Genomic DNA, 17,396 nt, shown 5'->3' on the forward strand with positions numbered 1-17,396 from the left:
TAACAGTACTCCTCTGCAGTCTATGGAACGTGATCTTCTTCACTTAAATCGTGCAAAGTTTTGAACCTTTGCGAAAAAAATTTGAAAAAAAATGGTAAATATCTACAAGCACACTACAGTATGTGATAGCTTATGCTGTTACTCTGAAAAAGATGATGTTGACACCAGCCTTGTACAGTACATAATACAAACTTATAATTTCGCATTTTATAACGAGAAGAAACAAACGAGCTAATAAAAGTCCAAACCTACCGTAAGCCTATTACAGCATACAGTATTGAAACGAGAATGTATGTTATGCAAAATAAAGTAATAAAATCAGTTGAACTTCTCGCTGCTTGTTCTTAATTTTTAAACAAAGGAAGATTAGAGCAATAAAGAGCATTTTCATATATTTACGTGATACGAATTGGAAAGTATTATAGGCTACATTACACATTCGAGTATTTTTAACAAACTATAGTGGCCTGTCAAGAAAATCTTGCATCGATAAAATTTTCAATTTCAGGAATGACGTCATGTAGCAAGTAGACATCTGCCTGATACACAAAAATGTTTTGATTGTCTCACTCTAGATGTAAATAAATACAATCATTTATTATAATGCTGTGTATAAAGTAGGTTACGATAGACGCAGAGTAGTAGTTTAGCAGTATTTTTTTTTCGGAAGGATGAGAATTGAATGTTCTAAAATTATCATTATCAGGAGATAATGCAATGATTATAGAGGCTTTTGTGTGACGGTCTTAAGCTCTCTTGAGTTAGGCATTTAAATTGATTTCCAATAATGTGAACTCGCATTGTAAAAGAATTTGAAGAATCAAGCTTTAAAACTTGCGAATAAAAGTTACAAGCAGGAGATTTTGTCAATTATTTTGTAGGACTTTTGCCTGTGACTTATTTCTACCATTAAAAATTTACTGAGAATCACAAATTTACTTTTATTTCTCGAAAATGACAAATTCAACACTTTACCGCACACAAAACAACAAGTGAACCTACACCAGTTTTTCACACATTATATTACTTATTTCGTTGCTTTGTAATTAGAACTATTAAAGTGTTTAAACTTTTTGTCTATTACTTTATAATCATAAAAAAGAACGTTTCCATAGAAGTTCTTTGCCTTTAAAGAACATACAATATTACTTGATAGACGTAAATTATATTCATTTTTTCTCATTGTATTTGAACGATTTTTACCTTTACTGCGTGTATACCTCATGTAAAGTGTTTGGATATCTTTAAGCAAACTAAAATAAAGTTTGTTTTATTTCAGAAAGTTCAGTCTGACCGTGAAACACGCCAAGGAATGCCTGTTCCACTTGAACACAACCGCTCTGCTCCTCTTCAGCACAACCGCTCTGCTCCTCTTGGACACAATCGCTCTGTTCCTCTTGAACACAATCGCTCTGCTCCTCTTCAACACAACCGCTCTGCTCCTCTTGGACACAATCGCTCTGTTCCTCTTGAACACGATCGCTCTGCTCTTCTTGGGCACAATCGCTCTGTTCCTCTTGAACACGATCGCTCTGCTCTTCTTGGGCACAATCGCTCTGTTCCTCTTGAACACAATCGCTCTGCTCCTCTTGGACACAATCGCGTTGCTCCGAACGCATATGCGCCAAGACAAGACGCCGGTTCTCGCAACGAAGCAAAACAGCTGCGGGTAAACTTGTGCAGTTGTGATCATATACGAAAGTTATCTGGCTAGTTTAAATAAAAACATCACTTACTTTAAACACTACTGTCTGTCTCAGGCACTCAAGTCAGAATACGACAACATGGAAGAATCTCTGAGAGATGCATTAAGGCACAACAGTCGCCAGAATGGGCCAAAGCTTCATACCAACCAGCCTAGATCAAGTTATGGTGGGGTGAGCGCTCCTGAATGCTCGCCAAGTGCAATATTGCATGTAGGCCTACAACATTGAAAAAAATATTGTTGTTTTGTTGTTAGCGATAATGTATTAGTTCTACGGTAAGATGGTTCTTGTGATTGAAGTGATTATTATGGTTTTGCCGAAATAAAAAAGAGATTCGCTCTGGATTTAGTTTTGTTTCAAAACCTTTTATTTGACACCAAGCCTTCTAAAACCAAGTCAATGCAAAATGTTACTTGTTAGATTAAATAATCCTATGTCAACTTCAACTGTATTATGTTGTTTCAGGATGTATCCACTTCACATCACCCACATTTGGCTGTGTACAAACGCGAACGTCCTACGAATAATTGCAGAAACTTTTCAAATTCGTACGAAAATGTCGCACACCCTTCTTTAAGTTATTCACAACCAACAGATGTCCCACATGCATCGCCGCCATCAGCCACTAGCCAATTACAAATTAGTGTGAGTGACTGCAAATAATCAATTGTCGCAATGAGGTGTTGCAGACACACGTCTCCTGCGTCAAACCGTTTTATGTTCTATTGCTTGTGTGACGTTTCTTAACCCCACTGCTGTGTCTTCTGTTACGCTCAATGGGCAACTGCAGCATAAACTTATGCACTTGTTGCATTTTTGCAGAATGTCGAAGAAATTCGGAAATATTGCGCCTTTCTAACTGAGCGAATACAAGAAGTAGAAAACCAAAACATACATTTGTTGAAATTCTCTGAAAGTCAAAAAGCAGAGTATGACAAGGTAAATGCAACTTGAACACTCCCTATATTTTTTGTGACAGTTTATTTTTAAATAATGAATCAACTAGATTTTTGCAATTTCTTCTGATAAACAATAGATTGAGTTATCGATTTTAGTGCATGAATGTTGCTTACTTCACAATGTAGATATACAGTATATACAAGTTCTTCTGATAAAATTGCCCACAGTTTCTTCTGGAAGGCTTTAAAATAATATTTTTGTGTTTTTGAAACTACATTGTAACCATGTTTTGCTTTTCATTACGGTCTGCAAGCAGCAGCGCAATGACAATTCAGGATTATGTAGCAAACTTATGCTTGGGTTTTTGTAGACTTGATTTATTGATATGAATGTATTAAAATTCAAAGAAAATGAAGGGGTGTACCAGCAAACATCTTTAGGATTGGCTCATGATACTAGAGAAGGATCCACAGAGGATACAAACTGATATGAATGTTCCTCTTGGACACAATCAGTTTCATTCATATCAGTTTGTATCCTCTGTGGATCCTTCTCTAGTATCATGGGCCAATCCTAAAAATGTTTGCTGGTACACCCCTTCATTTTCTTTGATATATTGAGTTTGGTGTATCAGCAATGTGCTGCAGAACTATTGTGGTGTTTGAAATTTTGTCAGATTTTCAATTTCAAAACACTGTACAATCTGACAAACATATTCAAGGGAAACCTAAAACAAATTGATTTAATGACATTAGCACACGAAGTTGACAGAGCAATGGGTTACAAACAATGGATGGCCTACATCAGATCAAAGTGAATGACAACGAATGCGGAACAGTTGGCGCACTTCCACTCTTCCAGTCACTGTTAAGCTATAAAACCCCCGATGATGAAATATGCTCCTATTGCTACATTAATTTGTTATTATAGGTTACAGCGCAAGTGATCGAATCTGAAAGAAGTCAGAGACATTTGCTGAACGAGTGTAGCAATCTCAGACGACAAGTCCTTCAACTTGCCGGTAACAACAAAAGGCTGAAAGAGCAGCGCTTTTTTAATTCCAATCCTAGCTCGCCTACTTCACCAAGGGCTCCTAATGGTTTGTGCATTATTTAATTAGTTTTATTTCTTTTAATTAATTACCGAGTTTCATATATATATGAAAACGTACACATTTTTGGCCTAACCGGTGTTGATTTGATGAAACTATAAAATGTCAGGGTATGAGATTAATTGTTCAATATTGGAGCTGAAGTTGATAAATTTATAGTAGGTACAAGCATAGCAAAAAAATCTTGTACATGAGACATGACGTTTTTATAATTTGAGTAAATTATATTTCCAAAATTTCGCTGGTTCCTTTCCACTCTTGAATCGGCTGAAATCCGTGACTGCGTCTAATTCAAAAACCTAACCTGATGCAGAAGAGCTTATGTAATTTTGAAATCAGAGCCCAAGTGGCAATCAAAAAAACAATTGTTAGATAAAATTTAACTAAAGTTGTGCTCCCTTGTGTTAGGCTGTACAGTGTACACACTTGCAACGTCATCTAAATAAAAACGAGATAAAAAATGGCTTCGTTTTTTCCAAGTCGGGAGTAGAAAAAGCAAAAGCAAATCTAACCTTTAAAAAGCAGAATGTTTTTGGCGGCTAATGTTTCAAAAGCAATCTCCAAGTTGCCATGTGATAAACCGGAACTTGATTCAGATGAAACAGTTTTGACATTAATAGTATCGTTGGGTACATTTAGGAAGCGGTTCGAGTAGTTCTGGAATTCCCTTTGAGCACGATCACACTTCTCAACGTCACACGTCTTCCAGTATGGAGCCATTTGTGGAAGCCTTGGGCAATTTGCACAGCACTCCAGGTCAAGGTGGATCGAACAGTGAGTTGGAAATGTTAGTAAGACAAGTTAGATTTGGATAAATAAAATCTGAACAACAAATATACAAACGACTGAGAAATGAGCTTCAACGGTTTAGATCAAATTATCATGCAAAGTGTTCTTACTGCTTTATCTACAGTATAGCTCTAAAATTTCACCTATGAAATGATAAATACGAGTTTGACAATCCATCCTTATTCTCGGATTGAAAATTCCTTTATAAAACATGATCTTGATTACTTGGCATGTGCATAAAATCCTATATCACAAACCTAAACCCGGTTACCGGGGTTGACAGTTTTAAGTTTCCGGTTGTGGTTGTGGAAACATAGTTTTCGAAACAAATTTTTCCGTCGATTGTTTACATCCACGAGGTGTCATTTGCCGAATTTAAATTGAAAAAGTACAATTCCTTTCACTTGATTATGATCAAGTACACAAAAAAAGTCAAAGATGTCGCGGTCGTAATAACATACGTTGGATATACTGAAACAGAATTACTTACTTTACCGAGTGATGATGAGAATGAGAATCGAGACAGAAATTCAATGATGAGGAAGTGGTGACAAACTTCCATGACTATTTAAAATCGTTATACTATATTTTGTTGGACTTAATCAGAACTAAAATTGCAAAAAACTTTCCAAATTCAATCTTACCAATAATTTATAAACTCAAACAGTAACAAACACGGGTAAAAGTTGATTGAGATCGCAGTCTTATCAGTTTACTATCAGTGTTTCATGATTTATTTGTTTAGATTCAGTATTTGAGGCACACAAAGCTTCGGACCTTGCGGCGATCATAGAATGGTATTCCACTCTGCAGAAATCTACAACGAATGACTTTTTATTTAATCCCGACATTTCTGACTCTTTGAACGGCAGCAACTTCAGTCCTACTGTAGCACAACCCCCCATACCACCACTGGATCAGTATTACCAGCAACTGCATGACCAAAGAGAAAATTTTGTTGCTTCAGATTACGCTTCTCCTTCAAGCATTTGTGCCACTGCTTCTTGTTCGTGTTGTACAAAACGCTCAAACAATGTGTCAAAAAATTCAGTGGCAGAAGCAAAATGTTCTCCACTGGAAGAGTACAACGCAGAAAACGGATTGCACCCGTTGAAACAGAAGCGTGCTTGCAGACGCATCCGATCTCTGGAAAGTAAACAGACACCTTTGGACCCTGCTGATCAGTCCTTCGACAATCAAGCCTACGAAGAAGTTGAAATTAAGCAAAACATACCGCTTGCTGTTTCTGATCAAGCGATTGATTCATCACAGTTTCCTCACCAAAGGGTCAACTTCAATCAGAACAACAGGTTTGAGATATCCCATGACGGATGGCTACGTCACGAACCCACACTCTCAAGTATTCAACGTTCTTCTAATTTCAGTTCAGAAAATGATGTTTCTCAAAAAAGTAAGTGTTCAAACACCAAAGAAAACCAGTTCCAGCGAACTGCATATGATTGTTCTGATAGTTCTGATGTCTTCCAACACACTGAGGTAAACGTAAATCAAAATAACAGCAACTGCCAGGCCGCAAGTAAAACAGACCAGCAGGCTGACAACAAGTCAAAAAACGTTGGGAATGTGAGGTACTCCAGAAAGTCGTCTTCATCGTCTGTTAGCGAAAGTCGTGGACCTCCAAAACTCAATTCCTTTCCTAAACACGATAACAAGGCTGCTCTACGAAGCTCCTCCACTTCAGGTGAGTGATTTGAAAATTCCATATGAACCATTCATTATTGAGCAGTTTACTAATTTCGCCATACGGAAAGCTCTCACAATCCACATGTTGACAGTGAAAAGAGACAATTTGATTGTAATCTTAACATAAATGAAAACTGTTTGATAACATAGATTTGTTATTTAGTTATACTGTATATTATAGCTTATGCTTTTAGAATATTAAAGATTTACAATTGAAATTCGACAAGCGTGAAACTGCGTTGTGTAATTTGCTTGCAATATCCTTTTGCTGTATACGAATCCAAATGGGTTTATCTATTTGATGCATAAAAAAGTGATCGCTTAAATGGTGGAAGGGACTCAGTTGCTATGTTGTAGACCTTCCACCCCCACCGCCAACCCCACCAGAAGTTAAAAAACAATTGGGTTTCAACTCAGCATCTCCTCTGCCACTCAATCTGGCTCAATCAGGTTTAAACCGGCGCTCTCGATGCAGCAGTGCCGATGCGTCGACTACAAATCCCAATCCAGTCAGGTTGGTTGCTTTACTAATGTGGATTTTATTGTTTACAAGACAAAATTTTATCTTTAAACATGTCGTTCTTTTGTGCATGTTTTGAATATGTAGTACAGTACATGAGCGATTGAGCGTTTTATGATGATCATTGTTTTGTCGTTCTATTCATTTTTAATTTACTTTCCTAATAAATTACCTTCCCAATTTTACTTTTCCAAGAAATAAGACGTAGTTATTATATATTTTAATAAAATTTACATCAAAATTGTTGCAGGCTAATGCAAATCGACTATTTTGTTTCAGATCTATCTCTGATACAAAAGAGGAAAGTCAACCAAAAAGAACCAAAGGTGAGGATAGTAATACTGTAAATGCAACGAAATGAGTATACCAAGGTAACAGTGTTGCAGTCCATGGCCGACAAGCTCAAGCCAGCAGCTACCGACAGAAATAAAGATATTTTGGTGCTTTAAATTCTACACTTATTTCAAATCATTTTTAGTTTTTTTCACACAAACCTGGAAAAATTGTTTTCAACCATAAAGCTGCATTAGATGGTTGCCCAGTGCTTACTTATATATTTTTGATTTGTTTATATTTCCAATTACGTTCTAAATAATTTGAAAACAAAGAAATAAAAACGAACCAAAATTGAATTTGATTTCTTTGCATTTGAAGTTGGAATTTGTTTTTAAACTTGTTCTGTGTCATTCTTCTGTAACAATATAAGCCTACTTGTACTGTGAATAGTAACTAGGTCTACACAACGTAACAGAACAAGATTCGGCTTATGATCTTAGTGATATTTTCAGAAGGTTAAGAAACATTTATGATTCAAGCTACACGGCTTAATTAATAGTACTGAAAATGTAAACAGTTTAGTGTTTGAATATTTTGCTGACTATAAGTTTAGTTTCTACTTTCTGGGCGCTTTATTTGTTATCAGATTGATTAGATAAACTTTGAAATGAGTTTTTCCTGTTTTTTTTTCGGTTTTTTCATAGCCTATTTAAAAAAAAATGTTTCTATTATTTTAGGATTCTCAAAAAAGCTGAGTCTGTGGAAAAACCGCAATGAAGCGCAACAGCACCACCTCGCGGACAAGCATAAAATCAACAAGCCACAAAATAAGCCTTGTGGATATCGTCGAGGTTCATATGCAGCTGCTTGTCGAAAGTCACAGTCGCTGGATCATTTGTATGAACAGGCGTTAAGAGAAAACGAAAAGATGAGGAAGTTGGCAGCCGAACAAGAAAAATTGCTAAAAGACGCCATGAAAGTTATGGTGAATATTCGTATCAGAATTTATCTAAAAAATTGAAACTAACTGCTATCAAAACAAATGAGGCTTTTACCATTTATTCACATTTTTTTCTTTTTGTCTAAAAAATTTGTTCCAGTACCAGTTAGGTATTGTTTAATATAATACAGATTTCTTACATTGTGTTGACCCATTTTTGAACTGATTAGTATCAACAGCATTGCTTTAGCAACGTGACAAAAAGCAACCTTATTTATAGGCTTCCAACGATTTCCAAACAAACCCAACTACGTCACCGACCTCTCCTGCGGAAATGAGCACTGACAAGCGCACGGAAACCGCACCCACCAAGAACAAAAATGATGATGATGTTTTCGCTCTTCCGGAAAAGTCTGAGTGCTCACAGAAACCACAACCTAGTAATCCTTACGAGGTTATGAGTCCTTTAAAAGGAGGCGTTAGTGGATTGAAGTTGCAGCATCCACTACCTCAAAGTAAATTGAATATTGAACTTAGCAGTTAACTTAGAACTTAATAGACAATGATTTGTAATGAGCTCACAAATCCTTAGGAGCTCGTTCAACGGCTTTAAGATTTTCAAGTCTGTAGATAGAGTTTTATTTCTTTCTTGTTATAAGCCATCCAGATTTTTTGATTAACAATTTGAGTTCATTGGATTGCAGTTGTTAATGCAAGCAGTGATTTATATTAATGAAGCAATATGCCTACTGGTGTAACATCGTCTTAGCTTTAGTTGTTAAGATTCGCAGACGACAATGCATCGTTTGGATGTCGGTAGTAGTAAGACTATTAAAGGGATAGTAAAGGAAAAACCTGACGGCGATTTTCCACGTTCTTTGTGTTTAACATGCTACCATAAAATGATTTTCAATAAAATTGTGCCCCATTGCGGTCTGATCCGCATTCCGCGCCCGCTTTTGTCAGAGCTTTTAAAACTAGAATGGGCGTGAGCAGCGAAGCGTGCGACTGTACAGTCTACGTCACTATAGGCGAGCAATCAGTTGATCGCGCAATAGTTGTTACTGCGGGCGATTTAACTGTAGGCTATGTATGTATGTACATCAAAACACCAGATTTCAACATCAAAACATCAGACAGTTTGCTCAAAACATCAGATCTGATGTTAGTGTTAACGTGGCTTTTGTTATTGCATTCGATAGTGACGTATTCTCGAGCAGTGTTAGCACTTTTTGGTCATTTTGAAAAAAATAAAATAAATGAAACATTGAACTTTGGGCCTTGCCAGTGCCATTGTAAACAATTTTTTTTCGATAATTTTTTTTTGAAATGTATTCTTGAATGTTCAGTTTACGCATTTTAATGCTTAATTCCCGTTTGAAAATTTCATTTACTATACCTACAAAACTTATTTTATTCGAATGAAACAAAATTGCATGCAAAACGGATTTTTTGTTCAAGAAACGTTTTTTCGATAGTAAACGAAACAGAAGCAATGCATGAAAGTTTACACTTACACAAGTAGTTTTGGGAGTTTGATCATTTTCAAAATGTTTTATTATGCACAGCCCTACTCGACAGGCTTGTTGGCCTACAACAACCAACGGCTACAGAAATGTTGATAAACCTTGGTTATGGCTGGAGTAGCCTACTTTTTAATTCTATTCACACTGTGAGGCGAAAAACATGCTGTACAACTAGACGTTGCCTTTTTAACTTGATGTTCTATTTTACAGAGAGATATGAAAATCGACACCACAGTGAAAGTAAGATATTAATTTATCTCTTTAGACCTTGCGTTAAACATGGAAAATTAACTAGCCTATACTTCACTTTCGTGCAAACAAAATTTGGTTTGACAAAATTTAGTGTTGAATTTAGAAACTTAATTGCTATGGAAGTTGCCATTTTATTGTTTTTTTTTCCTCAGTAGGCTATGCTATATGAAATATGTTCGCAGTTTAAACTATATCCTTGTAGTTTCAGGGTCGGCTGGAGATAATTTAACGGAATGCAGCCAGATGAGAAGACATCGCAGTGTTGGAAATGATGTGACAGTGGACAAAGAAAAAGAACCACTTTCAAAGCAATCGCTCGCCACTGGTATTTTTAACTCCAACACAACAGAAAGCCATCAAATATCGGAAAAAGGTGTTTCTTCCCAGCTTCGCTTTCCGAAAACAAACTTGCCCTCCCGGCACCAACAACCAGCTGAACAATCGGGGCCAAAAAAAGAAAGTGTTTTGTCAAGCCCGCAACGTTCCGAATCACGCGTGATGATATCAAACCAGCCTTTAGCCGCCGTGATCAAGTCCTCAGAAAGAAAATTAGCCCAACGAGGATTTTCTTCGAGACCAACTAACATTTCGAAACCGATTAAACCTCAACCAGAGAACTTACTACGGTCAGTAACAGAAGAAAATATGTTAAACACTGAAATAGTTCATGATTGCAATGATGGCAAAAACAGTGAACAGTCAAGCCGGGAAAACAAAGAAAAGACCACAAACAACAACAAAAAAGAGTCTAAATCGTTTGTCGACATCATGAAAGCAAAGTTTTATCGATCTTCTGGTAGTCGAGCGAGCTCCGCCGCAAAGAAGAAGAGCAATGAAAAGTGAGGATGACTTTTTGATTGAATGTTTTGTTTATTTTTTGATAGTTTTTGAAAGCCATACTCTCATAACACACTTTTCTTAACTTTTAATACGTTTCATTTAGTGTTTTTTTTTTTTTTCACACAGTAATAGCCCACAACCAATATGCTTTACAGAGTCCGCGACCCTATTCCAAAGCCTGACAAACCTTTTATTGATCCTCGCACACTCTCATTGGAACCAAACCATGAACCATTGCACGATAAAGGAAGATCTGTTAAAAAGTTTGTTGGGCAGAAACTTGGACAAAATAGTGATGCTGCTGTGGGAAGAAAGCTAAGCCAACCTTTTCCCAACGGAGTAGGAGAAGGGATTCGTTCTATAACAAATTTGAACGTTGTCGCTGAAGAAGTGTTATCTGATGAAGGATTTGCGGAAGGAAGTACCATAGATAGAATTGAAAAGGAGAGCTTTCCCGTTAGTGAAGTTTCCGAACAAGTTAAGCCTTTGCAACGTTGTGTGGATGCAAGTTCCTCAAACTTTGCACGAAAACAACGTCATGATTCAAATGAACTTTACCCTGATGCAAGTAAACCAGGCAACAACGGTTATGCAAATTCAAAAAATGCTGACCGATATCAAAATGTTGCCAAATTGAAAAAGGAAGTCAAGCTACTAAGAGAAAAGCAGACAAAAATCACGCCTTCGAATGATCCACATTATGAAAACTTTCCTTTGAACAGAAAGGTAACATCAATAGACGGAACCAACTATGAAAATATTGAAACAGACTTTCATGAAACTCAAACAACTGCCTCAAACCAATATTCTATCAATCCTATTTCTCCTACGTATCGTAAGATGAAAACATTTGTGGAAACGAAAGCAGCACCTGAACAAAGCATGTGTGACACCCAAACGTTTATTGGAAGTTCTAAAATCCAAGATGACGCCACACAAAAAGAATCTCAAATTTCGACTCAAGGTTTGAGACTGTTAACAATTGAAATCTATTTTTAATTATTGCGTCTGGACGGTTTCTTTGTTTGTCATAAGTTTGACAAACACTCAATTATTTGTTTCAAATTTCCACACGGTTTTATTTTTTGGCATTTGTATACTCTTAGCTTAAAAGTAATGACTGTATCATTTAAACACAAACTAACTTAACATATCCTTCGACTTGTTTTCAGGCAATAGAAGATGTATGAGCAATTTTGTTGATGAAACAATGATCCCCGAAAATTCGTGCAAAAGTTCTCTTGAAAATGTTCAAAGATTACCTTTTCCATCTTCAATCATTTCGGAGGAAGTCGCAACATCAAGATCCACAGAAACAGGATCTAGTTTTGGATCTCTTCCTTCTGATGGAATTTTATGCAATAACAGCGCAAGTTTAATAAATGCCCACGAAGTCGCATCCTTCGACTCACCTGAGTTACGTCATAAAGAAACCACTTCTTTGCATAGGGACATGATCACTGAATTTGAAAAACGTGATTTAAACTCCAAGGCCTCTATATTTAACTCAGAACAGGGTACAAAAACGAAGCGTCCATTGCCAAAACCTCAAGTTCCACTTTCAAAGCCCACTGGCTTTGCTTCAAAGTTGACTCGCCCAAGCCTGCCTGTGTTGTTGAAAAAAGATAGGAAGGTGGAAAATTTCAACTCCTCTCCTTCTGTATCTGCAAGTTTACCAGAATATAATTCGCTGGCAACTTCCAAAAACATTGTAACAGCTTTGTCCGTGCCTAAAGTATTTCGATCTACATCGAGTAAGCTTCCTTCTCCTGCAGAGACTACTGAGTGTCGGGAAAACACAAAGAAAAACTCTGGTTTATCTTCTTCATATCTCTTCCAGAAACAACTTCCAAGTACCAAGTCAATAGTTTGTGGTTCTGGTTTATCCCAAGCGAGTGATGAAACGTCTTTGGCAAACAACCCAACTTATCAAAGCTGGCTGTATAAACCACAATATGAAAACGCGATAGCTATCGAGAAACAGAAGACCACCCAAAACAAGAAACCACTCTCAACAACTTAAAAGTAAGTTTTGTAACTACCGTTTTGATAACAATGTATGTTGTAGGCCTACCTACCAGTGTAACAAATATCGCAGATATGCGCTGCTTTCAGCGCCATACAAGACAGACTATGGGCACTCTATCCACTAAATTACCGAGCTCCTTTCTATTATATAGTTATTTTATTTTTTGCAGTTTCTATTCAATTGTCAAAATTTAACTTTTTTATTCAATTTGTCTTTTTTTTTATTAAATAAGCAAAGTATAGCTTATTTTATCTCAGGTTGATAAGTTTATTTAACGAATTAATAATTAATCGAACCAGACCCATTTCTTTTGTCCTATACTTTTCTTTAGCGTACCGACAGTTCATAGCCTACCATTTACCCGCGTTTCTCCAGCATTTTTGACATCCGTAAGTTTTTCAGAAGCAATGACCAAGCTGCACCAGTAGGCGACTTGTTTCTGCGAAAGACAACTTTCTTTTTCCAGATCAAGTGGAAGTTAACAAGTGGATATATGCAGAACTATATGCTGGGTTATATGCTTTCTGCAGAACTAGACAAATCGATGTAAATTAAAGTCAAATGTGCAGAGAATCAACAAATCGAAATTTTGTACAATTTTAAGCTGTAAAATATAGCCTATTACGCATTGTTGTTCGTCTATTCAATTGTATGTTCGTTGTACTTAAACGATGCTGCTTGCTACTATTAGTACCAGTTCTGTCTTGATTGTGAATTCGTGTGCAATATAGCTGTTTCTTCTGGATACCTTTAACATTTTCTGCTGTTGTTTTTTTAACAAATATATAAAAGTTGCTTTTTGGCTTTTTATGCATTGAAAAACAGGCCTCAGTCTGTATTCTGTATCAATTATAATCTCTTTTCATTTGAAATTTTGTCCAATGTGTTATTGCAGTTTTTGCTGAATTAAAATTGCAAGATTTTCTGTCCTTTGTTTCGCCAAATATCAGATAACATGTTTTGTAATTTCGTGTCATTTTCGTGTCGTGTCAGACACGAAAACAAAGACTGAAAATGTTAAGCAGAAACAAAGTAGGCTACTTCATAGTATTCAATTTGCTTTAAAATTGTGTTGTCTCAAACAAATGGCTACTAATCAACTAAGAGTGTTTTCGAAAAGAATATGTTCAAAAAATGAAACTTGTCCACAAACACAAACTGGCCAAACTGGCAACGCTGATGGGATTTTGTGTCTGTCCATATTTGCAGGAAAAGCCTAGAACATCACACAACTAAGGCGAAAGAGAAAATTGAATTGAGTCCTGTCTTTGTCATGAGTTACCAAGGGGGGTGGGGGGGGGACTTATATACCAGTCCCAGGTATACAAGTCCCCCACCCCCTTGGTAACTCATGACAAAGACAGGACTCAATTCAATTTTCTCTTTCGCTTTAGTTGTGTGATGTTCTAAGCGTTACCATATTTGCAAGGCTTTTATTTTATTAATGAAAGGTTAAAACTTATTTTTGGGAGCTACTGTATTTATCGATCATAGAAAAATGTAAACGTGAACGAGTAAAAAAGTTCATTCCCTCCCTATTCTAAGAAAAAGTGAGAAAAATAGCTACTGTAAAGAAAACACTTGCAGTAAAAAAGAATGAAGCATCTTCTGAATGCCAGCGACGTTATCTTATGGAGAATGTGTTTGGTGAGGGAATGGTCCCTCCTAGACCAATCAAGATCCAAAGGAACAGAAGTGATGTAAAATATAGTCGGTGGAAAAATAGTCTAACCAAAAAAATAGTCTACCAACCCATATTTTGTCTCTATCATCTTACTAGGTCAAATGCGTTTAGAGACTGAAATGGCAGAACGCGTGTTTATAGAAGTGATTCAACATTTGGGGCAACAAAATCTTTTAATAGCTTATGGTGGTAAATGGATGACGAGTAGGGTAGATGAGGACACATTAAAAAAGGAATTAAAAAAGCTATCAGTAAAATGTAATCTACACGAAAATAAGTCTGCATGATGCAAAATAAATGGCACAGCCTACTGTATTTGGTGTTAGGAAGATGCTACGGTGCTCATTAAACTACTTTCATTGTTCAGTAATACAGACTTGGTGATGTGGCGAAACATACAGTCTTTTATATTTTGTGGGCTATTGTGGTCCAACCCAAATGATTTTCGACCGTGACTCCCAGAGCGGCATGCATAGGCTACCTTAACAACCTCTTTGAGAAGCTCGTGGTGAGCTTAAACTTACCAAATGTTTAAATGCGGTCGGGCATAACAGTTTTATTGTAACTTAAGTCTCAATTACAGCAACGTGTGCAATCTAAGACAGATGAGTAAATTTGTTGAGTAAATTAAAACTCCAGCCATCGGGCACTCCTCGAGGTGTCCGATCAACTTGAGGAGACACGCTTTTCATTTTCAGCAGGTCCATGAGATTTCGGAGATTCACTGATATCTGCCATTTCGTTGTACACAAAAGCTTAATAGGTCAAAACAGTGGCGTGACTCATTTGATTGGCGGGGCACTCCCGAAGCACAAATATTTAACTTGACATGAAAATTTAGCCACATGCAATTTTTGGTCTATAACATTTCACAGTATTACATTATTACGTAATTTTGTAGAATTACATAATCTTCGAATAGCCTAATGTAGCCTAATGCAAGGAACGGTATCAAGTTTGAATTCATATCACTTTCTATATTTTGATCTACGCATGAGCTGCGATTTGGTGTCAAACGCATAGCCTACAAAAACGGAATTGATTGAATTTCAAAACAAACCGAGGTTTATTTAAATTCTTTTAAAAAAAATTTCCAACTGATATAAAGATTCAAAAAACAAAAGAACCCATTTTGTTCAATAAAGTAGCTGGACACTTTTTTAAAACAATTCAAATAAACCTCGGTTCGCTAGGGTAGTTTCGCATGCTTGAGGAGCTTTTTAACGCAGGTCCGATTTCCAACATTGTGAAGTGAAGACAGAGTGAAGTTTCTAATTGTTGAATGTGGTTAGCAGGAAATTGTTCCATCCTTTAGCAGCAGTCATGAAATGCGTTGCTCAAGCTCACACTCCAGGAATCGAACCAGCGCCGTGTGATCTTAAGTTGGCGCTACACTGAGCTAACATTGTTAGCCTGTGCATTGTGCAACCTAGCTACTTGACCTGTAACTTAGCGAAGGTGAAGATTTGTATCATCGGAGCTCATAAATGTGGTACGCACTTTAACGTATTCTTCTGTGCCATGCAGTAACGCACTTATGCGTGACATATGACATTACAGTCATGTGACTCAGCACGTGACATTCTGATGATTTTTATCGAAAAGACTGAAGATTCTTTTTTCCATTTAACCAATTTTAAAACAAAGTAAATTGAGTGAATGTGTCACCACCAACAGCGTGGCCAATAGGTGATGATGATGGCGTATGAGCGATCTTTCCAGGCTAGATTGGAGGGCAGGAAATCTTCAGCCACTCGGCAGTCTCGTCGTCCAGGATTCTCAGACCATGCGCGCCGTGTGGAGGCCGGTGGGTTAGGCAGTGGTGGATGACATGGTCTGCGGTCTGTTCCGTGGCACCACACTCGCATTCTGATGAAGGAGCCAGGCCCCACTTGTGCATGTCCGAACGAAAGCGGCCGACGCCAGTTCGCAGGCGGTTAAGCCTGACCCACGCAAGCCTTGCGAGGGACATCCCTGGTGGACGGGGATCGGCGTTGGGTATGAAGTCACGGAGCGTGGAGGTGTGATTTTGCCACTCCGTGTTCCACATGTGGTTCGTCCAGTGTGCCGCACTTAAACTAAGTTCTGCGTTCTTAAGGAGTTGTTGTGCGGCAGGCACAAAGGGGCGTCTTGATTTCAAGCGCTGCTTTATAGGTGGTGGTCTCTTGAGTGTTGCATGGAGGAGATGGTCGGGGTCCAAAGCGCGGCGAGCGAGAGAAATCGTGGCTCCTTTACGGCGTAGCTCAGCGGGTTGGATGCCTGCTAGGATGGGTAGGCAGTCCGTTGGAGTGGGACGCAGGCATCCAGTCACAGTACGCAGTGCGTCGTTAATGGCGGTATCAATCTGGTGGGTGTGAGAACTACGACACCAGACCGGCGCGCAGTACTCAGCGGTGGAATGAACAAGGGCTAGGGTAGCTGTACGAAGAGTTTTAGCACCAGCTCCCCAGCCTGAACCCGCCAATCGCCTCAAAAGTGCGACGCGTGTAAATAGTTTTTTGCGCAGTGACTTCAAGTGCCGGCGGTACGTGAGTGACCTGTCCAGGGTTATGCCGAGGTATGTAGGTTCGGCACAGTAGGGCAGGCGTTCCCCATCAATCTTGATGTTTATCTCACGCTGTGCCTCCCGGTTGTTAAGGTGGAAGGCCGCCGACACTGTCTTTGATTTGCTGAGCTGTAGCTTCCATTTCTGGAGGTATGCTGATAGTGTTTGCATGTCTTGGCTGAGGTTCCTCTCCACTGACTGCCAGTTTCCTGCTGAGTGCAGGAGTGCCAGGTCGTCTGCGTAAGCATATTTCCTGGAGGTGGTGGGGGGCAAGTCGTAGGTGTATATGTTGAACAGGAGAGGAGCCAAGACTGAGCCCTGTGGGACGCCGTTTTTAAGTCGGCGTAGTCTGCTTCGACGACCGCTACCGGTTGTGAGGGTAAAACTGCGGTTTTGCACAAGTTCCATCATCATATGGACCATGTGTCTGTCAGGGAGCAGACGGAGTAACTTGCAGGTAAGGCCGCTATGTCATACGGTGTCATAGGCAGCCGTGAGATCAACAAACACGGCGCCAGCCTTCTTCTTAGCCGAGAAGCTGTCCTCAATGTCTTGGGTCATAAGTGTGACCTGA

At 38.2% G+C, this 17,396-nt stretch overlaps 1 protein-coding gene across 1 annotated transcript; it reads left to right on the top strand.

The window, feature by feature from the left end:
* The first annotated feature begins 1,614 nt into the window (after nucleotides 1–1,614).
* LOC145773730 (uncharacterized) lies at nucleotides 1,615–13,528 on the top strand. The gene is made up of 16 exons (XM_082584865.1): nucleotides 1,615–1,669; nucleotides 1,761–1,877; nucleotides 2,172–2,351; nucleotides 2,529–2,645; nucleotides 3,537–3,705; nucleotides 4,357–4,491; nucleotides 5,252–6,208; nucleotides 6,568–6,724; nucleotides 7,010–7,056; nucleotides 7,744–7,991; nucleotides 8,227–8,461; nucleotides 9,683–9,712; nucleotides 9,927–10,563; nucleotides 10,720–11,528; nucleotides 11,737–12,589; nucleotides 12,996–13,528. The coding sequence occupies exons 2-15, from the start codon at nucleotides 1,785–1,787 to the stop codon at nucleotides 12,585–12,587; spliced, it is 4,665 nt and encodes a 1,554-aa protein (XP_082440991.1). The 5' UTR covers nucleotides 1,615–1,669; nucleotides 1,761–1,784; the 3' UTR covers nucleotides 12,588–12,589; nucleotides 12,996–13,528.
* The last annotated feature ends 3,868 nt before the right edge of the window (nucleotides 13,529–17,396 follow it).

The sequence above is a fragment of the Aplidium turbinatum genome, chromosome 7, assembly GCF_918807975.1.
Source record: "Aplidium turbinatum chromosome 7, kaAplTurb1.1, whole genome shotgun sequence".
NCBI lineage: Eukaryota > Metazoa > Chordata > Ascidiacea > Aplousobranchia > Polyclinidae > Aplidium > Aplidium turbinatum.

What these genes read in the sequence shown, in the direction of transcription:
- LOC145773730 (XM_082584865.1), top strand. Translation starts at nt 1,785, where the DNA reads ATGGAAGAATCTCTGAGAGATGCATTAAGGCACAACAGTCGCCAGAAT. An exon ending in TTCACCAAGGGCTCCTAATG is followed by an intron (nt 3,706 to 4,356) that starts GTTTGTGCATTA and finishes GGGTACATTTAG; the next exon opens with GAAGCGGTTCGAGTAGTTCT. An exon ending in ACAAATCCCAATCCAGTCAG is followed by an intron (nt 6,725 to 7,009) that starts GTTGGTTGCTTT and finishes ATTTTGTTTCAG; the next exon opens with ATCTATCTCTGATACAAAAG.